Source organism: Myotis myotis, unplaced genomic scaffold (assembly GCF_014108235.1).
Source record: "Myotis myotis isolate mMyoMyo1 unplaced genomic scaffold, mMyoMyo1.p scaffold_m19_p_1, whole genome shotgun sequence".
Classification (NCBI taxonomy): Eukaryota; Metazoa; Chordata; class Mammalia; order Chiroptera; family Vespertilionidae; genus Myotis; species Myotis myotis.
In genome coordinates, this window is record NW_023416313.1 from 77,474,303 (window position 1) to 77,501,692 (window position 27,390).

The window sequence follows — 27,390 nt, forward strand, 5'->3', positions numbered from 1 at the left end:
CATTCCAGGTTTTGCACATGTGGATTTGGTGTGCTGACACAACTAGTGCCTGTGTCGACGTGGCTGGCCCTTGCCTGACACCCAGACTGGGCTACGGTTCTGAGGAGAAACCCTGTTGCTGAAGTCTCCATTGTTTCACATGACTTTTTCCTTTTTCCATCTTTTCTTTGTTTCTCTTCTCGTCTTAAGTTTCTACCTGGCATCATACTTAACCTATCTAGTATTCTTTACAGTTTCAGTGGAAATTCCGTTGTTATCCAGTTGAAAATCTTCTCAACTCTGCAGTCTAATTCTGCAGAAAACTCTCCTCGTAGTAGAAGACGTAGAAGATGGTGGGTGGGATTCACCCAATTAGCATATTTCTACTAAAAATATTATTCCATCCCAAGAATTAGATTTCAAAGATTTGAAGGAAAACTGCTTTTAGATTTCAGAGAAAGAACAAGAGTATATTTTTACCCCCTTGTTTTTCTTATCTGACAACCCTTTAAGTTTCATCAGGTTGACATTCTGTGGTGAACTTGTGGTTAACCCTTTCACGTACAGAAGCTTGAGAAGACTTGAGGGGCAGAGAATAACAGTCTCAACATTTCACTGGCAGAAGCGCTTGAGATTCCAAAACATGACAGTTTCGATGTAGATTCAGCTGCTGGGAAAACTATTTTTGGTTGCCTGCCTTCTTTTTTCCTTCCAAGGTGAAGAGAAAATAACTGGATTCCCACCCCTGTCTCCCCTTTTATTCTTGGTAACAAGTGTTGAAGAAGGCACCGGTTGTTGTCCAGAAGGGTCTTACCCCATGAGCCACTCATTCTTCAACTGTGGAAACTCTGACTATTTGACCTAGTAGGCCCAGCCAGGCCTCAGGAACTGTGGGTCAGAAAACACGGAGATCATAGATGCTAATCACTGCAGAATGTGCCCGCCTGCACCCAAGTTTCCTCCCTCAGAGCACACAGTCTCCCCTCTTATTTCCCCAGGGAACCAGGTGCTTTTTCTTTTTCTTTAATCCTCACCTGAGGATGCGTTTTTTATCCCACAACCTAGGTATGTGCCCTGACTGGGAATCGAACCTACAATCTTTTGGGGCTCAGGATGGCGATCCAAACCACTGAGCCACCTAGACAGGACAGTGTCTTTTCCTTAATGACAGTAACTTCCCTTGACCCAGTTGCCCCAGCCCCCATCCTTGTGACGTCAAACTTTGCTTCTGCCACATTCCCCTCAACATTTATTCCTGCTGAACAAAGATGGATATTTGTTTGAGTGAATGAACAGTATTACCACTGCCAGTGCTCCCAATAATTTATCCAGTGCCCGTGTTGATGAAATAGTTTAAATAAATAATAGGTGATGCAGGCAGCCAGCAACAACCAGAAGTGGCTGGAAGTATTCAAACTAAACTATGGGGACCTAGCTGGCAGTGATCAGGGAATTGACCATATTTTATTTTATTATTTATTTAAAAATTTTCTTTCTTTCTTTTTTATCCTCTCCTGAGTATAAGTTTGTATTGATTTTTAGAGAGCGAGGGAGGGAGAGAGACAGAGAGACATTTATGTGAGATAAAAACATAGATTGATTGCTTCCCGTACACGCCCCGACCAAGGATTGAACCTGCAACCTCATTACATGCCCTGACTGGGAATCGAACCTGCAAACTTTTGGTGTACTCCAACCAACTGAGCCACATGGACAAGGATACCATATTTTAATAGATTGAAACCCATTATAAACTATTCATGTGAATATAGGTGGGAGGGAGGAAACTAATATAGAACTCTCATAAATAGTTCTTAGATGATGAATCCATAAGAAACTCCATTTCTTTGCTCTGACACAATCAAGCTGTAAATAGTTAACATTTTAAATATTTTTTTTCCAGCTCACAAAGTGACCTTACGTATTTTATTACTTTGTCCTAAAAGCTGCACTGCTTGAGAGCTATAAAGGCAACAAACAGGATTTATGGGGCTTTTTACAGATTTCAAGATCCGTTGGCTTACATTATTTCTACTGATATATTTCTGTCATTCATAACTTTGCCATTCACACTCCAGCAAAACATTCTACTTATAGTCCCCTGAGCACAACATTCCCTCTGCCAAATGGGTGACCTATTCTGCTGAACCTGTCAGGTGAACCTCTTTTCACCCTTCAAACATGGTAGAATCAAGAGCAGCCTTTCTCCTTATCTGGCTCATAGCCAGGGGCAGAATTCCCCATTGGGGGGCGGAGGCACCATGTCAGGAGACCCAGAGGACTAAATGGCAGGGCCAAAGGCAAAGACTTGGAGTGTCCAAGAAGCTCCTATGGACATCTGCTCTTTGATTGGCAAACTCAATCGCTAAAGTAAAGCAACAAAATGCAGTCAACATCTCCCAACAAAAACTCAGTCCGTGTTAGACAAACCCACTTCCTGGATCAAAGGAAAAAGAAGGGAGGCTTGTTATTGTTATAACCAGAGTTGAGTCATACAGGTGGAGAACACATGAAACCTCGCCTCTAGGCCATTTATTTATGCTACTAGTACAATCAGTTCTATGCTTTAGGATGCTTGATTTGACAATATTTTAAAGACATATTAGAGGAATGGAGAGAGGAATGGTAGAGAGAAATGATAAGATGCTATTGCTATGGCAGGTGAACATGAGGAGGTGGTGAAAGTGGAGCTCAGAGGCGATGTGAACAAGGGTATTGCACAGAGTCCCTAGCCAGGTTTCTCAGTTGGTTAGAGTGTCATCCTGATACACCAAGGTTGTAGGTTTGATCCTTGGTCGGGGTACTTACAAGAAGCAACCAATGAATGCATGAATAAGTAGAACAACAAATCCATGTTTCTCTCTCTTTCTCTCAAAATCAATTATAAAAAGAGTATTGATCAGATAAAAATAATGACTCTTAGGAAGAGATTTGATATGAGGGCAAAGGAGAGGTGGAATTTAAAGAGGATGCAGAAGGATCAAGCTTGGGAGACTCAGATGATGGGAATGTGAGGGTCAGTAAGAGAAATGAGGGTCATTAAGAGAAATAAGCCCAAGAAGAGGATCAGAGGGTTGTCTGTATATTTGTTTTTAACTTTTAATTTTGAGATAATTGTAGATTCACGTGCAGTTGTAAATTATAGAGATCCAATATATTCTTCATGACTATAGCACAATATCACAAGCATAAAATTGACATTGATATAATCTATGAATCTTATTCAGATTGCACCAATTTTATATGAACTCAATAGTGTATGTGTATGTCTAATTCTATGCAACTTTATCACATGTATAGATTCGCATGACCACCACAACAGTTAAGATACACAATGGTTTCCACCACAAGAATCCCTCTTGCTACCCTGTTGGAGCCACAGACACCTCCTTCTTTCCTAATCCCTGACAACCACTAAACTATTATCCATTTCTATAATTTGTCATTTTAAGAATGTTATATAAATGGAATAATATAATATGAAAACTTTGAAATTGACTTTTTTCACTCAACTTAAGTCCCTGGAGATCCATTTTTCTCCACTTAATTCTCCTGAGATACATTTTCAGCATCCCTTAGTTGGCATTATCTTATGAAGAAGAGTGGAAAAATAGAAGGGCACAGAGTATGTCTAGACTAGCACTCAGGGCTAGAGATACAGATCTGAAAGAGACAGCATGGCATCATTACTAAGAATATGGGCTCTGAAGCCTAGAGGAGATGCCAGCTCCATTAATGTGGGTCCTTGCGCTGTGCGATCAAGCCAGAAATTACATCGGGCAATTTATCAAACCTTCCAGCACTTTAATGTCTCATTTGAAAAATGGCAGTAATAATTATAACATTTGTTTCATAGTACAGTTTTCAGAATTAAATTAGTAAATATATATAAAGGGCTGAAATGATGAGACTTCTGAGAAAAAATAGAATGACAAGAGCCAAGGTCAGTTCATTGGCAAATTCCTACACTGCACCCTTCTTAACAAATTTTTGGTCATGTATTACTTTGAGAATCTTATGAAAGCTATCTTTCTAATTCCAGGCTAATTATAACAAGAACATCAGACAAATTCCAATAGTGAGACATCCTACAAAATATCTGACTAGTATTCTTCAAAATTGTCAAGATCATCAAAAACAAGGAAAATGAGAAACTATCATATCCTCTTCATAACCAAGAGGAGCCTAAAGAGACATGACAACTAAGTGTAATTTGGAACTCTAGATGGGATCTTGGAACAGAAAAAGGACATTAGGGAAAAACTGAGGAAATCTGAATAAAGTATAAACTTAATAATAAGGTATCCATATTGGTTCAGTAGCTGTGACAAATGTACCATCCTCAGATATCAATAATGGGGAAAACCTGGGTCAGCGAATTTAAAGAATGAGAGTCAAGTGAGTATTCAAAGAAAGAAAGCCAAAGAGATGAGGAACCAGGGGATCATGATGTCTTAGGATAACAAAAGTGAAATTTCAAAAGGGAAGAGTTAAATTTGGGAGAACATGCTAAACAAACTTTGAGGAGAATGAGAGCCACTGGACTTGGCAACTCATAGCTTTTTAGTGTGTGCTTAAAAAGATACTCCAGTGGAAGCAGAAGACACATTGAATAGTAATGGAATGAATTGGTAGGGAGGAAATAGAAACAATGAGGTGAACTATTGTTATGATATACTGAATTAGGAGGCAAAGAAATAAGGATTGATTTTGGGGGGCAACTTAAGTACTAGATGCTTATAGGCTGAGGAGGGGAGTCCAGTGGGAGTTGGGAGCTAGAGCAGGGACAGCTGACAGGGCACAGTGCCAGAGGCAGTAGAGGAGAAGTAATCCAAAGCACAATGGTGTTAGGTTTAGAGAGATCAGGAATATGTCTTAAGTGGAAAGACAGAACAGTGGAAATGATGACTAAAGACGGGGCCATTATGAAATGTAAAAAGGAAAGTTGAGGATACTCAGAAGCAAGAGAGAATGCAGAAGGCAAGTGAGAAAGGGATACGAAGCAAATACATCACTTGACCAAATTCTTAGTATAACTAAGAGTAGGGGTGGCAGTAGAATGCAGAATAGTGCCCAATCTTTTGACTTCTGGCTCTCACTCTGCACCACTAGCTGTGTAATTTTGAGTAAGTTACTCAGACAGACTCTTAGGCTACATTTCTTCATATATGAGTAAGATTGGAATTCTTTTCAAAGGCGTGTCATGAAAAATGTAGGGTAAACTTAAAAAAATATGTGTACCAAAAGATATTATAATTTTCAAGCTAGCACATATCATCTAAGCATCCTCAAATTTTCATAAACTTCACCCAACTATCAAAGATAGCCTCTCATTCCATGGCCCTTTTCCTAGCCTCCCACAGGATTGCCTCCAGGGGGTAAATGAGCTTAAGGCACTGTGAAATTTGACCAGGGACCTGGGAGGAATTCTTCCTACTCCATCTTATGGATGAGCATCCACGGTGAGGAGGGACCACAGTGAACCAGTGAGTGGAACAGGAAGAAGACTTGGGTCTCTGACACTCAGAACTGATTTACTTTCCTTAAACGTTTAGGTGGTAGACTAAAATTGGCCAACAAGCTCTCAATCTAAGGTCATCATACTAAACATCTGTCATTTTAAAATGAAGACAAAGTGTTCTCTTCTTTTAAGGTGTTCACATTTCTTACCTCACCAACATCTACTCTATTGACTGCATCAGCAACTCTCTTTGTCCTACTGGGATCCATTGTGTCATCTCCCTTTGCTCCCCACCTGCCAGTGGTTGTCCAGTCATACTGATCATCCCTTCTCTCCCATCTCTCCAATCTACCTACCCCCTCTGCTCTTTCCCAGTCCCAAGGCTTCTCTTAGCTCTCACTCAGCCTATTATAATGGTTTATTAATTCCTTACCCCTCAAACTGTGGTTGGAACAGCAGCAGCAACCCCTGGGAGAAATTCAGGTTCTCAGGTCCCACTCCAAACCTGCTGGATCTGAATTTGCATTTTAATAAATTCCCCATGGAACTCATGTGCACACAAAAGTTTGAGAAGCACTAGCCTAATTGATCACTCTACCTCCCACCTCTTGCTGCCCCCAGTTAGCCATCTGTAAATGCCCCCATTCCCCCAAAATGTTCTTCTTAAAAAATAGATCTGAATACAGCATCCCATAGTCATAAACCTTCAAATGGCTCCCTGGTGCCTCACAGATGACATTCACATGATTTCCTCCATGATTTTGTCCTAACCATCTACCATCTAGCTTTCTCTGCTAGACGTCCTAAGTGCTGAGACTCAATGCTGACCTAAGTGGAATGGAGAGCTCTCAGTTCCTCATACATACACAGTATTTCCCCAACACATCATCTTGTCTCTCTCATGCTGTTCCCTTTCTTCTACTAATCCGTGCCTGGGAAATCCCTTTTATCCCTCCAGACTCTGCTCACAGAGTCGTTATTTTCATAGCTCTCTTCCACTGTCCTACCTACCATACACAAGTAATTGCTTCCTTCTGGGAGTTCACATCACTTTGCATTTGCTTTTTTTTTTTTTTCCTACCAGTTATCATTTTTCTGCAGTTCATAATGTTAGGGCACTCTTTGAGTTTCATTAAGCAGATAATGTTTTCATTTATGCAGGAAAAAGTTCACTTTACAAATAATTTGGTTTGGCTGCAAAACGCTTATATAAAAGTCATAGCTTTGAGACGTCTTTATATCATAGTAACTTCATATGTTGTGAAATGGTTTTCTATAATCTTGACATTTTCTTCAGAGAGCCAGTTCTTCTGTTTTAGTTGCCTTATAAGAGCTTCCAAAGACTTCAATCTCCCTAGAGTTTGTTGCTCTTGTAGCTCAAGAAGAGTAATCTTTGAATGTAATTTAGAGACTTTCTGCCAAAGATGCTCCTTATTTATATCCTGTCTGCAGTAAGAATGTTCAAGTTGTAAGACTTCTGTCTCATAGTCTAGCTCCTGATTGGAGTCTTCACTGTCTATGTCTTCCATTTCTACAGTTTCTTTTTGGACAGGCATAAAAAAATTAGTTATAGGTTTGGAATTTTCTGTGGGTACATAAATGGCAATAACAGATTCTTTATTTAGGTTTAATTCTTCAACCGTTTGAGTAATTGTGCTGAGTAAGAATGAATTTTCCTGTGCTGACTTAATTTCCACTGAATTATTTGTAACAAGATGATTGGTAGTTATTTCAAGCACATCTTGGGTTTCCAAGGACTGCGGAATACTTTCTGAATTTGAAATTGTCAAAAGTAATAGTTGTTGAATTTAGATTCTCAAAAGATGTGTGAAAACCACCTATGTCTTGGTTAATTGATGTTTCCAAGGTAGATTCTAGTTTTCCAGTATCTTCCAGTTTAACTAGATTAAGAGTTAATATATGTTATTGTGTATACTTCCTGCTTTTGGAGCTGGTGGCTTCACCAACACAGATGAATGGAGTGATTCTGCATGTTCAGGGAGGACTCCTGTATTAACTGTATTTTTCTTTGGCTCTTTTGATGCAAATGATTCTTGTGACTTGCCTTTCAGGCACACCTCTTTCTCATACTCTATTTTTTTCTTCTGACAGTTGTTTTTGGAGGGTCTTTCTCCTGACTGTCTTCAGGCAAAGAAAATATTGTTGGAATTGCAGTTTGTTTCAAATATCGAATCCCCCATCTGATGTCAAGAGAGTCAGGTGTGAAATGGTCATTACACAGGAACTGGTATTTACTGGGCATCCATGAATCTCGTTTCATGTTCTTTAACCATTTTTCTCAACTTTCTTTGTCATGTAGAGGAAACGGGTAAAAACTCAGCTCGAGGTCCTTATTATTCCTTCCCCACGGTTATTACAGCAAATTGCTGCACAGTAGCGAGGCATTGCTCCAGCACGCCCCGGAGGGAGACCCAAGACCTTGCTGACTCCGGCACAGCTAGGCCCTTCTGGCCCATGTGAGCAGGTCCCACTCCAAACCTGCTGGCCCTTGTGGGGGGTGGGGGGCAAGTCCAGGCCACACGCCACCGCGCCTGCGCCCGGACAGCTTCCTTTTCCCCATTTTTTTCTATCACAATCTCTGATTTGTCATTACTCCTACCTAATGTTTCTTGAAAGTTTCTCACCATGGTCTGCCAAATTCCTAATTCATTTTACTGCTATATTCATATTTGTTCCTGAGTCTGCTATCCTGCTTGTTCAATATTTTGAATCTGACTTCTGCACAAAGCCAATGGCATCACCCTCTGAGCTTTTATGGTTCCTTAAGGTCAGTGAAAACCTTTTATCCACACTTCTGTCCTCTTCATCCTTTCTTCTTTCTGAAATATTTAAGTTTGCTTCTTGAAAGAATTTCTAAAAGTGAAAGTAAAAAATTTAAAGGCAGAAAAGAGGGCAGCAATAGTAGGCTTTCTTGTGATTCCTGTCCCACCACCTCTCTCTGAACTTCAGTCTCCTGCCATGTAAAGTCAGGATGACAATATCTACCTTTCAGTGGTGTAGTAAACATGAAAGGCAATCTAGACAAAGGATCAGCACACAGGCAAGGCTGAGCTATTATAGTTACTATTATATAAATGGCCCCAATTGGAGGACCTGAGTTCTCTGACTTCTTCAAAGATAATGATCTGAATTAAACCACAACATTTCATAAGCACTTTCCAGTGACCCAGATAGTTTAGACATAGCTCTACTTCTCCTCGAGAAAGAACCTTCCCCAGCTGGGTGAAAAGCACAGTCGTTCCTGAAGATTATGATTCTATATGATGGGAAAGTACTGAACTGGGAATCAGGTTGCCACACAACCTATTTCCTCATCCACAAAATGTGGAGGTTGACCTAAATGATCTTTAGGGTTTCTCCCAGCTCTCAGTTTTAAGATCCTTAAGAGTTATAGTCAACATGTCCTATGGTATTTTGCACCAGAAATACTTGGTTTTTGCTGGTTGGGCTTCCTAAGGAAGTTGGATACTACCTTTGACATCGGGTATATCATGGTTCTTCTTAGATCTAACATAGAAGATGAATGGCTTTAAGTGAAGAACCAGATCATTTCTTTATTGGGTGCCCTGAACTCTTAATATACTTCTATACCCTTTGTGTAAAGCTTAGTAAATCATCATCTAGAATCTTCTGTGCTTAGTGCAGTGGTCAGCAAACTGCGGCTCGTGAGCCACATGCAGCTCTTTGGCCCCTTGAGTGTGGCTCTTCCACAAAATACCACATGTGGGCGCACACGTACAGTGCGATTGAAACTTTGTGGCTCATGCGCAGTATAGATCAGGGGTGGGGAACACAGAACCTGAGGGCCCTATAAGACCTGCAAAATCACTTGATCTGGCCCTGCCAAGTAAACTGAAGGCAGGACTTGAAATTCAATAAATCTGGGAGCTCTTTTCATAGCAACATAAATTTATATTAAGTGAATTATATCAAAAAAATGTTATAAACATCCAAATGGCCCTTGGCAGAAGAAAGGTTCCGCACCCTGGTATAGATGGAGAAGAAGAGAGGCACAAAGATGAAGCCACTCAGTTTTAGAAACAGTGATGGTTGAGCTGTGGGTAAGCATAACTTGACCTTGATTCACCCACAGAGCGAAGAGTTTTATCACAGACTCTGTCCACATCCTTTTGAAGCCCCATCCTTTCCCTTATTTTTCAAGTTGCTCACACGGGCCACAAGGGCCAGATGAGTTCCTTCTCATTTTAAATAACATCAGACCAAAAAAACCAAACAACAACAACAACAAAAAGCAAGCGTTTTTCACCCACCCATCTTTCCTCCAGCTAGAAAATTTTCACTGCACCCTCTTAGATATTGAGTAAAACAGCCTAGAAACAAATTGCTTTGTAAGCAGGTTGCACAGCACCTGAGGCCCCTGCTCACTGTCTACTGGGGGAGGTAGTCCTTAGGAAGAGGGCAGCTAGAGAGAGAGAGGTTGCAGCAGCCATTGCTACTCTCAGTGTGTGATTGCAGCACCAGCAGCATTTGGGAGCTTGTTAGACATTGTCTTAGCTTCCACATTCACCTATCAAATCCAAATGAGCATTTTAACAAGATCCCCCAGGGGACTTGTGTGCACATTGAAGTTTGAGAAGCGTGGCTGTGAACAACTTAAGCATAGGTCCTACTGGTTGGAAAGAATCCAACTTAGACGTCACTTTCCCAGATCAAATGACTTCCAAGTGTTGATATTTCTAGGACACAACATATCTCAGCACAAAACTCATTTTAGTTATATTCCCTTTAGAAAAAACCAAAAGGGTAAAAAAAATAAAGGAGTGGGCTTTATGTAGGGGGAGTTGGCAAAATAAAATAAGGGGTGTCAGGATTCCAAATCCAGTTAAGAATCCCTGAATCTCTTGCTCCTGTTCTTCTTCCTGTGTGATGGAAACACTTATAGGAAGAAAAGAGAATACCTCCTTTAGCTACATTTCTCATCTTTTTTTTTTCTTTGAAACCCAAGCAATAGAAGCTACACATTTCTATTTGAGAATAGTGATGGGTGGTTGGTGATATGGTCTAACACTTGAAAGGAGAGAGCAGATGTCTGGGAGACAGCAAAGCTGGTTTGAATCCCTAAAATTGTTGCTATGTATCATACAAAAGTCTAATTTTTCCCTACCTAGCATGGCATGTGAGTGACATGGAGAAGTTGAGTCTCCAGCAATCCATTGGAGGGAAAACAAAAAAACAAAACAGCAGGAAAAAGAGAAGAGTGTCTCAGGGCTCCTCACTCTTCTCTCCAGACCTGTTGGGTGATACAAGCCACAGGAAGGTGGCTCTGTTATTGTCACTAGTGTCAGCTGAAGAAGCCAAAAGTGCACTCAGAGTGTTATACTTCAGTTGAGGAAGAGGCAACAAATCCATAAATATCCCAAGGTAAGATGCACCTGTGATAGTATTTCAGAGACAGTGATGGAGGCGGGATGTGAGAAGGGAGTGGAACACATGGATCCTGCTTGTGTCTTCCAAATTACCATTCTTAGAAAAAATGTGAAATAATATGTGAAACATTTTCAACATCAGAAGAGCTCAGTTTAATGCTCTCTTAATGGATGCCTAAACCCTTGGGATTTTCAGGATTAGTAATGTGTTGCTGTTTCCCTTTCCCACAGTTCACATAAAAGGTATAAGAGCTAAAGGGTCAGGCCATGTCAGTGTACTCCTGCATCTATTGTAGGACTTCCCTGCTGTGAGCCCCACTTTCCAAGCTCTGGGAACTTACTTATCACCATCTCCCAAGGTTAGGAATCTAAAGTTTTACTCCAATGCATAGGCAGCATACACTTTTTAAAATTTTTTAATCAAGTATTTTTTGACACCCATATATCTTGGTTTATAATAACATTAACTAAAGAGAGAATCTGGTGTTCAACTGGAAAGAGATATGAAATCAGATGAGATGGTTGGAAGTCTTTACCCATTAGTTCCTCCTCTGCCTCCCACTTCTCCTTAATTTTTTTCTTCTCTCTCATCATTTATGTTTCTGCAGAGTTTGTTTTCAGGCTCTAGAACTGAGGATGGAATGATTATATTAGCTACACTACAGGCCTGGTGCACGAAATTTGTGCACCTGGGGGGGGGGGGTCCCTCATCCTGGCCTTCACCCTCTCCAATCCGGGACCCCTCGGGGGATGTCTGACTGCCTCTTGCAATCTGGGACTGCTGGATCCTAACCACTCACCTGCCTGCCTGCCTAATCACCCCTAACCCCTCTGCCTGCCTGCCTGATCGCCCCTAACCACCTCTGCTAGATTGCCTCTAACTGCTCCCCTACTGGCCTGATTGCCCCTAACTGCCTCTGCCTCACCCCGCACCCAGGACCCAGGATTCCCTCCTCCGGCTGGTCGCAGGCACCCAGGACCCAGGCCGGCTTAGCCAGGGCTGGCTGCAGCCGCAGGGGACCGTGGGTGGGCGGCTTCGCACGCTGCAGGCACTCGGGACCACGGGGTGGGCGACTTGTCCCTCTCCTGGGCCACAGCCTGGCTGGTCCCCATTCCTCTCTCACAAGCTCATTTGTGCCTCGCTGGTCCCCATTCCTCTCTCCTCAGTGTTGAGTGTCTGAGCAGTTGTGGCGCAAGGGTGTGAGGGCATGATGACCATTTGCATATTAGCTCTTTATTATATAAGACTAGTGGCCTGAATTCGTGCACATTGAAAGGAAATTAATTAGAAGAATTATTTTAATATTGCTATTCACCCTTTCTCTACAATAGAAGTGTCAACCAAATTCACATCAACAATGACAGATGGAAACACACACATGCATTTGGCACCAGGAAGAGCTTTATATGTATTGCGCATGTGCGAGTCAACTTAGCCTTTTATAGATATAGAATAAACTTGCTTACTTAGACCTGCTTTCTGATGTAGTTACACTTTTTCTAGCCCTGTGAAGCACCCCAACTTCTCTTTCAGGTAATTGTCAGCAACACAGCAGTAAATATCAACATGAAGCAGATTATTATTGTAGATCACTCAGGGAGAACAAAGGGTGAGATATTTAACTGCAGCAGTGTTTGACTATATTTTGTGCAGTGAGAAAACCTGAAGTCATTTTCAAGGTCCACCATTTCTTACTTCTTTTCAGTTGAGTCAACTTCCTAAGCTTTCTAAGTCTCCATTTTCTGGCTACAGCAAACCTGAAAAGCCAAAGGTACTTGACATCTGTGGGATGCAATGCTAATGGGGAGTTCAGGCTCTGAGGATGACCTTGAGAGAACCACATGTCTTCTATGAGATTCTGGTTCCTCATCTATGAAATGGAGACAGTGTTTCCTCAAACACTGTTATCAGGGTGAAATGCTAATGCAAAAGTCCTTTGGAACAAAATAATCCTATACAAAAGTCACATATTAATGATTTATCAACCTTCCTCCTTCTTTTTCTCTATCTCTTACTTCCAATCCTTCACCCTTCTCCTGTGTTTAACTCCTTATAATTAATTATTTGGGAGTCCAGATCATTCCCTTCTTGGGAAGAACATTTTTCCATTTCTACTCCAAACTTCAACTAGTTGGAAAAGAGCAGAGGATTGTATGAACTAATTTATGTTAATGAGGGATATTAGTCTGCTCAGGCTGCCATAATAAAATACCAGACTTAGCAGCTTAAATAACAGAAATTTACTTTCTTAAACCTTTGGAGGCTGGAAGACCAAGATCAAGGTGCCAGCAGGGTTGGTTTCCTCTGAGGCCTCTCTCCTTGGCTTGCAGACAACGGCCTTCTTGCTGCCTCTTCACAGGGTCTTTTCTCTGTGCCCATCCCTGGCATTTCCCAATTCCTCTTCTTATAAGGAAAAAAGTCAGATTGGATTAGGGCCTGCTCATGTGAACTAATTTAATCTTAATTACGCCTTTAAAGGCCCATTCTCTAAATACAGTCACATTCTGAGTTTCTGGGGGTGAGAGCTTCAACATATGTATTTTGGGGGATGCAATTCATCCCATAACAAAGAGTCAATGATAAGTGATATTCTAAAATTCCTGGCATTGTAAAGAAGATGCTGAAGGAGAAAGCCATAAAGGATGACTAAATGAAGGATGGAGATTGCAGCATCTCATGAGCAGTTGGATAGCAGGGCAAGGGGGGGGGGGCGTGTTGGGGGGATTGGGGCTAAGGGCTGTCTTGGCATCCTTCACAGACCAACACATAGGCAACCACCAGCAGCAGACACTTTAAATACTCTCAGTAGAGAAAATGACATCTAAATCCAGAATTGTACCAATACTTACAATTACAGAGAGAAAATATTTCCCCTCCCACCTTCTAAAGAAAATTCTGTGTTTGCCTCCTGAGCTTCTAGGCCCATTGTGAGCAAAAGAAATAATAGAGCTCAGTGCACAGAACAATTTAGAGTCAGAGCCTTAGGTAGAAATGAGAAAGGTAGGCACAAGAATAAAGGCAGACAAATATCACATGATCTCACTTATATGTGGAATCTAATGAATACAATAAACTGACAAATAAAATAGAACCAGAAGCATGGAAACATGGAACAGACTGAGGAATCTCAGAGGAAATGGGGAGAGGGGTTGGGAAGAGATTAACCAAAGAATTTATATGCATACTAGAGGCCCGGTGCACGAATTCGTGGATGGGAGGGGTCCCTCAGCGTGGCCTGCAGGGATTGGGCTGAAACCAGCAGTCCAAGCCGTCTGCCACTCCTACCTGTGGCTCCCGCTCATCCCGGCTGCCCCGCTGCGCCTGCTGTGGGCTCACACTCAGTCAGTCCTGATCAGGAGAGGCTTGTGCTGCTGTAGCAGCACTCACCAGACATGAGTCCTGGGGTCTGGCGCCTGTGGGGAGGGGGGTGGTGGAACACAATCTGCCCTCCAGGTGGACAGTGGGATGCCCTTGCTGGCCAAGGATCCTGATCTGTCCCACTGATTCGCATGGGTTGTCGGGAGCCACCTGGTGGCCACTTTTATATTGTTTCTTCCTTGTGAAGTGTCTAGGGTGGGGAAGTGGCTGCAGTGCCTGAGGCTGATTTGCAGGAGGCTGGTCCATTGGTGTCTGGTCTGTTCTCCGGAGATTGGACCTGCAGGACTACTGGGGGAGTGAGTGACTGCTGTGGGGCTGGTGGGCCGCCGGGGCAGGTTTGTCAGCTGAGTGGCACTCCCGCTGTGGGAGCACACTGACGACCAGGGGGCAACTCCTGCATTGAGCATCTGCCCCCTGGTGGTCAGTGAGCATCATAGCGACCAGTTGACCGGTCATTTAGTCGTTTGGTTGTTCAGTTGCTTAGGCTCTTATATGTATAGATATGCATAACCCATGGACACAGACAATAGTATGGTGAAGGCCTTGGGTGTGAACCCAGTGGAGGCGAGTAATAGGGGAGAAGAAGGGGAGGGGCATCTGTAATGCTCTCAACAATAAAGATTAAAATAAATAAATAAATAAATACATAAATAAATAAATAAACAAACAAACAAATAAATAAAATAAAGAATAAAGGCAGAGAAAAGCTCCTCTCTGTTAGCTGAATTTTGAGAAAGAATTTTCAGAGATTTTAGTGAGTAAAAGTAGAGAATAAGGAAAGCTGCCATGCTATGTGGGAAGCAATTTTTAAGGGCTATTATAGGGAAAGAAAATTCAAAGACGTTTTGCTGGGTCACGTAAATGGAATTCTCCTTTGTTATTTCTCTGCAAGATTTCAGGATAGACAAAGCACTTTCAATTCTTTTTTAGATGTTGTACTATGGTTTCTTTTATGGCAGCTAAAAATATTCCAGATTTATTACTATTAGAGTAAAAAGGAACAAACCCCCAGGGCTATCTTTCCCACTCACTCTCCCAGCTCCCACTTTTTTTTAGATGGTGTTTTAGCAAGACATTTCAGGGAAAAGCATTTTAACCAAGCTCATTGCTACTTCTTAGCTAGAGACCAGGTAAGTTTCAGTGTTCTAAATTCCAGGAAAGATGCTTTTATAAAAGGAAAGTCTGTAGGAGAAAGAAGTTCTGGAACTTCTTCTCCCCACATGATCTCTTCAGATACTCAGGCTAATTCATAACAACTCAGGAAATTTCCATGATCTTATTTAGAAAAGCATGCTATTATGGCAATTAGAGTTTTTTAAAAAATATATTTTATTGATTTTTTACAGAGAGGAAGGGAGAGAGCTAGAGAGCTAGAAACATCGATGAGAGAGAAACATTGACCAGCTGCCTCCTGCACATACCCCACTGGGGATGTGCCCCCAACCCAGGTACATGCCCTTGACCGGAATCGAACCTGGGACCCCTGAGTCCGCAGGCCGATGCTCCATCCACTGAGCCAAACCGGTTTCGGCAGATTTAATAAAAAATAAAAAAAAAATCATTAAGCAGATTGCTTAACAACTCTTGTAATTATTGGTTACTGCAAATAATCAAGGATTGACCAACCTCTGATGCATTTGGAATCTGATAATTCAACCAGAAACCAAAAAAATTTATAACCACATAAATTTGAAAAAACACACAAATGTCCTTAAAAACTCTAATTGCTTGCCAAAACCGGTTTAAAAATAAATAAATAAATCTTTATTGTTCAGATTATTACAGTTGTTTCTCTCCCCCCCCCCCAAAGCTCCCACCCCCACCCACTGCCCTTACGCGTTCCCACTGTCCTCATCCATAGGTGTACAATTTTTGTCCAGTCTCTTCTTGCACCCCCCACACCCTTACCCCCCACCCCGAGAATAGTCAGTCCACTCCCTTTCTATGCCCCTGATTCTATTATATTCACCCGTTTATTCTGTTCATCAGATTATTTATTCACTTGATTTTTAGATTCACGTGTTGATAGATGTGTATTTGTTGTTCATAATTTGTATCTTTACCTTTTTCTTCTTCTTCCTCTTCTTAAAGGATACCTTTCAGCATTTCATATAATACTGGTTTGGTGGTGATGAACTCCTTTAGCTTTTTCTTATCTGTGAAGCTCTTTATCTGACCTTCAATTCTGAAAGATAGCTTTGCTGGATAAAGTAATCTTGGTTGTAGGTTCTTGGTGTTCATCGCTTTGAATATTTCTTGCCACTCCCTTCTGGCCTGCATAGTTTCTGTTGAGAAATCAGCTGACAATCGTATGGGTACTCCCTTGTAGGTAACTAACTATTTTTCTCTTGCTGCTTTTAAGATTCTCTCTTTGTCTTTTGCTCTTGGCATTTTAATTATGATGTGTCTTGGTGTGGTCCTCTTTGGATTCCTTTTGTTTGGGGTTCTCTGCACTTCCTGTACTTGTAAGTATATTTCTTTCACCAGGTAGGGGAAATTTTCTGTCACTATTTCTTCAAATAGGTTTTCAATATCTTTCTCTCTTCTTCTGGAACCCCCATAATTCGGATGTTGGTACGCTTAATGATTTTTTTTTAGATAAAATTACTAATAGTGAAATGCACAGATGTGTACAATTTGATGAGTTTTGGCAAATCTGAACACCCATATAATCAACGTCTCCGTCACCTCACTTTGAATCAATCCCCACCCACCACAAGAAACCTGATTCTTTCTGTATACTAGTTTTATCTTTTCTTGAACTTCATATAAATGGAATCAGACATTATGTAGTATTTTGTGTCTAACATCTTTGTTCAATATGATGTTTCTGAGGTTATTTAAAGCTACTCATATGCTTTCATTTCTACTAGTCAAATACCTAGGAGTGGAGAGGCTAAATGTAGGGTAGATGTATTTAACTTCATTTTTAAAACTTTCAGTTTCCCAAAGTAATGGTATTATTTTACACTCCTATCAATAATATAAGAGTTCCAGTAGCTTTACTTCCTCTCTAGCATTTGGTAGTGGCTCCAATTTGCTTTTTCTTTATGTCTACTGATGTTGAGCACTCTTTCTAGTGCTTATTGATCATCATGTATTTTCTTTGGAGAAGTGACCCTTCAGGTGTTTACCCGTGTATTTATAGGGTTACTTGCCTCTTTTATTGATTTGTAATTCTTTTTATAATGTGGACATAAGTCTTTTTCTCAGACATATAAGTTGCAAATATTTTCTCCAAGTCTATCTCTAGCATTTATTTTTTCCATTTTCTACTCATCTTAGGATAAGTAGAAGTTTTTAATTTACTCTCCTTTTATGGTTAGTGTTTTTCTTCTTATCTCTAGGAACTCTCTGCCTATAACTAGCTTGAAGAGCTATTTTCCTTTATTTTCTTTTACCAGCATAATAGTTTTTAACTTTTATTTTTATATCTACAATGTATAGATCTAGTGTCTAAATATTTAGATATGTAACAAAATGTATTTTTGGGTATGCAGTATTTGTTGATCTAGCTTGTCCAGTCTTTCACCAATACCACACTATCTTGATTACTGCAGCTTTATGGTAAGTCTTGAAGTCAGGTAGTGTCAGTCCTCCAACTTTGTTCTTCAATATTGTGTTAGCTATTCTGGGCCTTTTGCTTCTCCATATAAACTTTGGAATCAGTTTGTTGACATCCACAAGATAACTAGCTGAAATTTTTACTGGGATTGTATTGATTCTATAGATCAAGTTGGGAAGAACTGACATATTGACAATATTGACTCATCCTATCCATGAACATGGAATATCTCTCCATTTATTTAGTTATTTGATTTTTTTCATCAGAGTTTTACAGTTTTCCTTATATAGATCTCATAAATATGTTGTTAAATTTATATCCAAGTACTTTATTTTTTGGGTGCTAATGTAAATGCTATTGTGTTTTTAATTTCAATTTCACTTGTTCATTGCTGCTATATAGCCAAGCAGTTGACTTTTATATATTATTTTTGTATTCTTTTTTAAAATCCTCACCCAAGGATATTTTTCCATTGATTTTTAGAGAGAGGGGAAAGACAGAGAGAAATATCGATGTGAGAGAAACACATCGATTGGTTGCCTCCTGCACGAGCCCCAAGCAAAGCCTAGGCTGGGGAGGAGCCTGCAATCGAGGTATGTGCCCTTCACCGGAATTGAACCTGGAACCCTTCGATCTGCAGGCTGACCTCTCTCCACTGAGCCAAATCGGTTAGGGCAGTGGTCAGCAAACTGGGGCTCGCGAGCCACATGCGGCTCTTTGGCCCCTTGAGTGTGGCTCTTCCACAAAATACCACGTGCGGGCATGCACGTACAGTGTGATTGAAACTTTGTGGTCCATGCGCAGAAGTCAGTTTTCAGAAAGGAGATAGAGGAAACAAGTATACGAGATGAGTATCGATGGGAGAGTTGGAAGGGGTCCACCTCAGCAAACGTACCTCAATCAGATTGAGGACGTTTTTAGCAAAGGCCAGCTCAGGAGTACCCTAATTAAGTTAATAACAATGTACCTACCTATGTAGTTTAAGTTTAAAAAATTTGGCTCTCAAAAGAAATTTCAATCGTTGTACTGTTGATATTTGGCTCTGTTGACTAATGAGTTTGCCAACCACTGGACTAGGTCTAGCTTTGTATTCTGTAACTCTGTTATAATCACTTATTAGTATGAAGAAGGTTTTTTCTTGTCTGTTCTTTCAGATTTTCTACACAGTCAGTCATGACAACTGCAAACACAGGCAATTTTATTCTTTCTACCCAATCTGTATACCCTTTTTTCCCTTTCCTTTTCTGTTGCATTAGCTAGGACTTCTAGTACAATGTTGGAAAATGGTGGTTAAAAGGAACATCCTTGCCCTGGCCAAGTGGCTCAGTTAGTTAGAACAGCAGCTTATGCACCAAAGGGTTGCAGGTTCGATTCCTGGTCAGGGCGTGTATGGGAAACAACCAATCAATGTTTCTCTCTTACTTTGATGTTTATCTCTCTCTAAAATCAATAAAAACATATACTTGAGTGAGGATGAATTAAAAAAAATGGGGGGAGGGGCGGACATGCTTGCCATGTACCTCCATTGGTTGTTCTGATTATTATGCCTATCTTGGTTTAACAGCCAGATTTACCTTCTAATACTTAAAAAGTTGCTTGGTATTGATGTCTGATAAGTGCCAGTGAGTGATACTGATGATATGGGCTGTAGAGAGAAATGCCCTTTTGCAGGAGTTAAGGGATAAAATAAACTTTAGCCCAGTCTCTATATGAATTACCACTCTTTTTTTCTGGACAGAGAGAAAAAGCAGAACTAGTATCTATCTATGCCTATTATGTGCCCAGTGCTCTGCAAGTTACCTTAGTATGTTATATGTTACATCAAGTAATCTTTAAAACAAATTAGTAAAATAATTATGATAATACCCACTTTATGGAAAAGGAAGCCACATCATAGGTAAGTAAAAATAATAAAGTTATACAACTAGTTAACTGGTAGAGCTAGAATTTAGAAAATCACCTTTCTCCCCTTTCTTTCCTTATTGTGGTGATTATTATGATTACCAGAATGTACTGAGTGCTTATGATACATGTTCCTCTATAACTGCTGGCCCACTGAGCCAGTGAGATTGCTTTTATTTAGTCCTTTCTTGGTTAGAGGTGGGGCAAGCTGTCCACATTCTTCTCACCTTCTGTTCTTGGGGGCAATAGGAGTGTCCTAAGTCTTAGATGGGGGGTGATAGCTAGGATGACAAGATGCTCGTGAGCAGAGTGTGCGGGCACCGGGAACCTTCACTACAATCCAAGTTATTAATAAGCAATTGGCAGATCATCCTCTACCAGCAACTACTGCAGCAACCAGCCCGGATTAGCTGCCTTTCTGGTGGGTGGAGAGGCTGGCTGTGGTAGGGGCCCCAGCTTTCTCACCTTTTCCTTTTTCCTGTGATCCTTCTTATCCACTTCTTTTATCCAATGTGTGGCTTCTTCCTAAAAATCTAGTTTCTTAAAAGGGGAACTTGTTGCATCTTTCTGATTAGACCAATATACTTCCCCCTTTATAGTTGAGTGTTTGGCCACTACATCAAGGGTAGGAAATCAGGGTCCATTTTTTGAGCTGAGTGAGGGGCAGGTCTTTACAGTATAAAAAGGAATTTGGAAAACTCACAAATGGGTAGGAGGGTGAGAAACACACACTTCCTACTAGCCAGACATTGAGGGAAGCATTTTAAATTTCTATTTTTTTTTTTTTAGTGGTGCAGAATCATTAATTATAGAAAGTCAGGCAATCCTGAAAGGTTCTTTTCTCACACACACATTTTGTTTTTTAATTAAATTTACATGGCCCTAAATAAATAAATAAATAAATTTACATGGCTTTCCTCATATTCCTTGGTCTTCCTCTCTCTACTTGCTCAGCATGAGGCATATTCAGAATAAAACTTCATTCATTTCTATTCATTTACTTTAAAATATATTGTAGTTTATGTTTTAATTTGGTTGAAATTAAATTTTGAACTGTCTCTCATAAAAAAGTTTCTAAAGAACAATGGCAATGGACTTAGTTTCTTTCTAGGAAAAAGTGGGGTATATATAAATCCTTTAAATAAAACACAGATATGTGTGATTAAATCACTGCATGGTTAAATGTGTGAATGTTTAACTGGTAATATGCTTCTTTTCCTTCTCAGAGTTTTGTTATCCCAGCCCACCAAATCTCAGACACGCCACATTCAAAGCCATCACTTACGAAATGGGCACCTTGATAAACTGTGACTGCAAGACAGGATTCCGCAGAAGCAGCGAGACGATCTTCATGAATTGTACAGGAAACGCGGGCCACTCTGCCTGGGAAAACCAATGTCAGTGCAAAATGAATTGTAAGTGTTTCCTTTTGTAGCTGCCCAGGGGAAGAGAAGATCATAGCAGAGAGTGAGACAGAGCTTCAGATTTTGTTCACTTGGCCCCACAGACAAACATTGTTCGGTCTGAACTACACAGGAACTAATTTTACTGGTTTCTGGAATATTCATATATTAAACAAATATTTAAGGAGTGTCTTCTAGGTCCAAGTACTGGTCTAGGCATGCAGGATACCCAGTACTCAAGAAACTTGTATTTCAGGGTCAGGAAGGAAACAGACATTACACTAATAATTATCGAACAATTAAAAAACAATTTTAGTTCACAACAATGTGAATATACTGAATGCCACTGAACTGTACACTTAAAATGATTGATATGGCAAATTTTGTTATGTCTATGCTGAAGGCCATTGTCATTACACACATGCATACTGACAGGCCAGTGCTGTTCTGGGCTTGACATGAACAGGGCCCACTAAAATCACCCCAAGGGCAGGGCACATGTGTAGCACATCTTCGTAACCGCAGCACTTTGATATTTCCTGGTGCACTGCAAGCACTAGAAAGATCCTTTCTGAGTAAGTGAATACATGAAGAGTGTTTACTATTATAAACATTTGTGAAGTTATTTGCTTCATTCCATTCATATTCTCTAGCCCTCAGGAACACACAAAAACAAGCTACTCCTAAACCTGAAGAACAGAAGGAAAGAAAAGCCACAGAAATGCAAAGCCAAACACAGCCCACAGACCAAGTTAACCTAGGTAAGAGGTGAATCTGAACAACTGTTGTCTGAGTACTAGGAGCCAGCCCTTTTCTTGCAGGTATATGATGTGGTCCCCAAAGGAAGAAAGTCTGTCCCATTATCCTCTCCTCTAAGGATATCATGTCAACAATAGCATTTGCAGGCTCTTGGCTCAGCATTTCAAGTCACTTTCACAGAAGCCAACCTGGCCTCAGGAATTCTTCCTGGTTTGAGAACTGGCTAAATATAATTCAATTCAACTCAATTCAATTGGATTCGATTCAAAAAGCACGTGTTGGGACTAAAGGTACCAGGCACTGCCAACAGAAGATATAAACATGAGCAGACAATAGCTCCTTCTCTAAAGGAAATACTTTGTTTTTTTTCCTTAAATAGAAGATAATGAACTGCCCGCACAGCAATTTACTTCAAGATGTTTCTTAGGAGGAGTGTGTGTGTGTGTGTGTGTGTGTGTAAAATGTGCTGGGTCATACTGGTGAGTCGTGAAGCTGCAGACAAATACCTCCTGGCTAATGGGCTATGGATTAGTGAGCACCATAACTACCCAGTTGCTGCTGCAACTTTCCGAGATGAATCATGTTGATTAAAGTCAAGTCATAATGTCAGGAGGAAATAGAGCCCATTAGGAAAGCCTGAGCTGTTGGGAGACCAGCTGACCTTACAGAAACCTATGGTCCCATGCTGATTGTATAAGATTATAAAGAATTTGAACATATTGTATAAAATCTCACTTGAACCTCACAACTCAGTGAGTGAGGGAGGAAGAGTATTACTTCAATTTACTGAAGACATTGAGAAGGTAAAAGACTTGGCTAAACTCACATATTTTAGGAATAAGATCTTGGGTCTCCCGAATTAGACTAGAAATCTTTCTACTGATTACTTATTTTAGACTAGTTCGAATTTATTTACATCTTCCATTATTTTTTTTTAAAAGAATAATCCAGGGGCATTGTTGCATTGTGAGGTTTTTATCCATGTACACACACACACACACACCCAACTTTGTACTGGAATGGTATTTCAAAGCAAGTTTAGTTGTTGTTTTTTTCTCTACTTCTCCCATAATACCTTCCACAATTATTGAAAGGTTTCTCAAAAAGTCAATGTTTGTTGTCCTTACTCAAGAGATAACCAGCTGGTTTTAGCTAATGGACATTTCACATATTGTCTTAATTAGTATGTTTTCATTTAAAAGAAGCAAACCCAATTAAAAACAGGTTCAGTCAGTTATAGATATCACTGACTGTAAAAGAAATTTTTTGAGACTAAAACATAAGTTCAGCCATGATTTGCCAGGTGTTAGAGCAAACTGCTCAGGACAGAACCACTAAGCTTCCAGGTGGGGCCGAAGGTTACACAGAGTATTTGTAGAGCTCATATTGGGTATTCAGGCTGTGGAAGGTCAGAGAATATGTGTAGCTTCCTATGTCTGAAGAATAGAGGGTACATATGGTTCCATATGTCCAGATTGGGAATGGAGTGAAAAATCCTGAGATTATATCATAGCAGGACACGATCTTTAGGGTTAAAGGTCAGTCAGGCTTGGGTTTTAGTTTGGGAGTGGAAAGTTACTAAACACAGGGAATTTCCAGAAGCCTTCATTGGTCTAATTCAGGGCAAGCTTCAGGTATGGCTTGATCAGAGACCAGGCTCCACTTCTCTGAGATTCTCTCAGCTGCTCTCTCCTCTGGGCTTTGGCTTTGTCCCCAGTCCTTCTACCATGGTCCCAAGGTGACCATCAGCTGCAACCTGAGGATGTAGCTTCCTCAATCAGCAGTGGAGATAAGGGGTGGTTGGTCTTCACTTTTCAGTGACCCAAATTGAGTTAAGCCTGCTCTTATCCCTCAGCTGAGACCATCCTTCCCAGTCCTGTGCACTTACCAAAGCTCTCACTATCGTCAGAAGTAATTACTCATGCCTCTGTGTTCCCATAATGAACGTCTGTTCTTTAACTATAATACTCAGCACATTCTGCCTTCATATGTCTTTCTTACCCAATTGACTGACCCCTTTTGCAGGAGTGACTGAGTCTCTGTGCCTTCTCACAAAGTACTTATCCAAGTCCTGATACATAGACATTCTCAATACATACTGGTTAAATGAAAGAAAATAAATGAACAAACAAAAAAGTAAGAACCAAGGTCTGGTCTCTAGGAAGGGGAAACTTGGACTCACAGTGCTCTCTCCAACTTGCCTTTGGAATTTCCTTTCCCTCTTCCAGGTCATTGCAAGGAGCCTCCACCATGGGAACATGAAGCTTCAAAGAGAATTTATCATTTCGTGGTGGGCCAGACAGTTCACTATAAGTGCGCCCAGGGATTCAGGGCCGAACAGAAAGGTCCTGCCACAAGCACCTGCAAAATGATCTGTGGGAAGACGAGATGGACACAGCCCCAGCTCAAGTGCACAAGTGAGAGTGAGAATGATCAGTTTCTAGGTATGGTGGCACCTTCCTGAGTTCACTAGATTGCTTTTTCCATCAGGCCGACCAGGGTGGAATTCCTCACCCACCAGCTGTGTAACCTTGGACAAGTTAATCTCCTTGGGCCTCTATTTTTTCTCATTCTATAAAAAACACTAGAGAGACTCAAAGGCAGGGGTCCTCAAACTACGGCCCATGGGCCACATGCAAATACAAATATTGTATTTGTTCCTTTACTTCAAAATAAGATATGTGCAGTGTGCATAGGAATTTGTTCATAGTTTTTTTTTTTAAACTATAGTCTGGCCCTCCAATGGTCTGAGGGACAGTGAACTGGCCCCCTGTTTAAAAAGTTTGAGGACCCCTGCTCAAAGGTCTCTATCACTTAAGGTCCCCTGTACCCTGAGTGGAGATAAGTAGCAGGAGAGGGAAGAAGAGAAAAGATCTTTGGAGTGTTCCAGAGCCCCCAGCTCACTCACTGGTGATAATGCTTCCCCTTTCTTAGCTGATCCTGAAACCCCACTTCTTCCTCTAAGCTACCAAGACTTCCTCTCTCCCTCGTTCAAAGGGGAAAGTCCAACCTGCAACCCACACCTTTCTAATTTACTGATAATGTAAATCCATTATTTGTACAGTGCTACACTGTTGACAGGCAACTTCCCCTTGCATACTTCCCACCTGAGCTTTGATACAAATGCAAATGTGCAGAGAAGAGACTTATTTGAACACTAGCAGGCACACTCACGCACTCATTCATCCATACATACAACCAATATATGTTGAGATCTTCGCTATTTTCATTCTGAAATCATACTACTATTTCTACAATCTAAAATCACTTACATTGTCCTAGCCAGGTGGTTCAGTTGGTTGGAGTATGTCCCATACACCAAAAGGTTGCAGGTTTGATCCCCTGTTGGGACACATACAGGAGGTAACCCATTGATATCCCTCTGTCTCTGTCTCTCCCCTTTCCTCCCTGTCTCTCTAAAATCAATAAAAACATATCCTCAGATGAGAATGATATAGAAATGTGTGTGTGTGTGTGTGTGTGTGTGTATTAAAAGTCAGTTACATTTAACAATGGGTTACAGGTTTCTTTGCTCATCACTCTTTTCCATATTCCATGACTTCCTCTTGGATTCTTGAGAATTCTGAGTTTCTTTCCCATAGCTTGTCTCCAGTAAGCCATACTGCTGGTCATAGCGTGTCCCTGGTTTCCTTTGTAAAAGGATGACAAGGTGGGGCAGTGTCCTGGGTAAATGACAACACCCATGCTGAATGGGGGCCTATAACAGAGAAAAGCTACCCTTTTGTGCCTTTCTACTTTGTTTGATAGTTCAATGGTATTGGCATTGTTATGACCTGTTTCCAAGACACAGATGGAAACCAGGCTGAGTAGGAAGCTTAGAGAAAGGAGTTTCTCAAAGTTCTATGGAAAACCAAGGTCAGAATTAGAATTCCCTCTCACTGGGCTCTGCTGGGGCCTCTTATGCCACTCCCTGTGACTCTGATGTAGAGCCATGTGACGTGGCACCCGCAGATAACATGCCCAGCACTGAGATTCACACCTTAGCTAGTGTGTATAGAGTCAACTGAGGTGGGTGGGTGGGGCTGGATGTGAGACCCCTTCCCCTTTCAGTTCCACAAGCATTGCTCACTCTCTCCACCAGATGATGAAGAGTTTCCAGCAATCACAGACATTCCTTCTGGGAGTGAAGCTTCCTGTCCCTTCACCACGACAAGTATTCCTACAGGTATGGCTAGAATCTGTTTCTATGAAGATAAAAGCCATTATATCAAATGGGAGAGAGGGAAGACAGTTTGCCTGGAGCAGCCTCGCCAGCATGGGCAGAGCTGTCCCATGGATGTTAAGATGATCAAGATCCACATCCGACCTCCCAATCCTCAAAGGCTGGAAAACAAGTGTCAGAAAGAGGTGATACCATACTGAGGGTGGTGTCTTGAGGCAGAAGAAGGAAATACTTGCGCACGGCCTCTCCTTGTCCTTTATGTCCCTTCCATCAGTCTCTGAGGTTCTAGCTCAGGGAGAACCCTAGCACTCTCCAGCCTGTGCAATCCAATAATTGCCTAAACAGAGCATCTTCCCCTCTCTCTTCTGCATAGATTTTCAGAAACCTACAGAAGTGTCTACAACCACAGAGATGTTCATATTTACCACTGAGTATCAGATAGCAGGTGGGTAGGAGTCACTTCTATTATTAACAAAATGTACACAAGACAGCAATTGTGGGACATGTTGCTTGGTGGGTGGGTGGGTTGGTTAGTTGTTTATCATGACCCCCTATTTACACTATATGTCTATAAGAGTTAAATACTAATGCAGAAATTAACATAACCTAAAATCACAATGAAGTCTCAAACTAGCCTCATTCAGCTCCTCCTGAATGGATCCTAAATGACAAAACACTCCATACTTGGAAGTGAGGGTTGAAGCAAAGAGGGAGGGAGAACGTATAACCAGGGGAAGAAGAAAAAAATCCTAAAACAGTACAGTTGTTTCCTGGTAGGAGGGAAAAACATGCTTTGCAGCAAGAAAAAAAATAAAATTAAAAATGAGCTCATGGAAAAAGAATAGGATGGAGATCATCAGGGGCTGGTGCTGGGGCCAATAGGGAGATGGTGGTCAGAGGGCACAAACTCCAGTTAAAAGAGAAGTTCTGGGTATGAATGCATAGCATGGTGGTTGTAGTAAACAATACTGTATTGTATAATTGAAAGTTGCTAAGAGAGGAGATCTTAAATGTTCTTACCACAAAAAAGAAATGGTAATTATGTGACATGATGGAGGTGTTAGCCAATGCCATGGTGGTAATCATATGGCACTATGTAAATGTATCAAATCAACATGTACATCTTAAACTCACACATGTATATCTATATATATAAAAAGCCAGCGACCATAACAACGTAACGACTGGAATGACCGGTCGCTATGACGCCCACTGCAACCAGCGAACCGCCTGATTGGCCTCTCCCACCCTGATCGAGGGTGGGCGGCCGGCCAACCCCCCCATGGCCCATTCCCCAGGCTGGCCATGCCCCCAATTGGCCCACCCCACTCCCATCAGCCCACAGCCCCTC

General features: G+C 41.1%; 1 protein-coding gene and 1 pseudogene across 1 annotated transcript in view; one reads left to right on the top strand and one right to left on the bottom strand.

Moving 5' to 3' along the window:
- Positions 1-27,390, top strand: part of IL2RA (interleukin 2 receptor subunit alpha) — a 54,030-nt gene that overhangs the window by 17,806 nt on the left and 8,834 nt on the right. Inside the window, exons 2-6 of the mRNA XM_036341929.1 lie at positions 20,921-21,109; positions 21,751-21,858; positions 24,085-24,300; positions 25,959-26,042; positions 26,413-26,484. Of these exons, the coding sequence (XP_036197822.1) occupies positions 20,921-21,109; positions 21,751-21,858; positions 24,085-24,300; positions 25,959-26,042; positions 26,413-26,484 (669 nt within the window). The remainder of the gene's footprint in view (positions 1-20,920; positions 21,110-21,750; positions 21,859-24,084; positions 24,301-25,958; positions 26,043-26,412; positions 26,485-27,390) is intronic.
- On the bottom strand, positions 6,676-7,846 carry LOC118672306 (annotated as a pseudogene).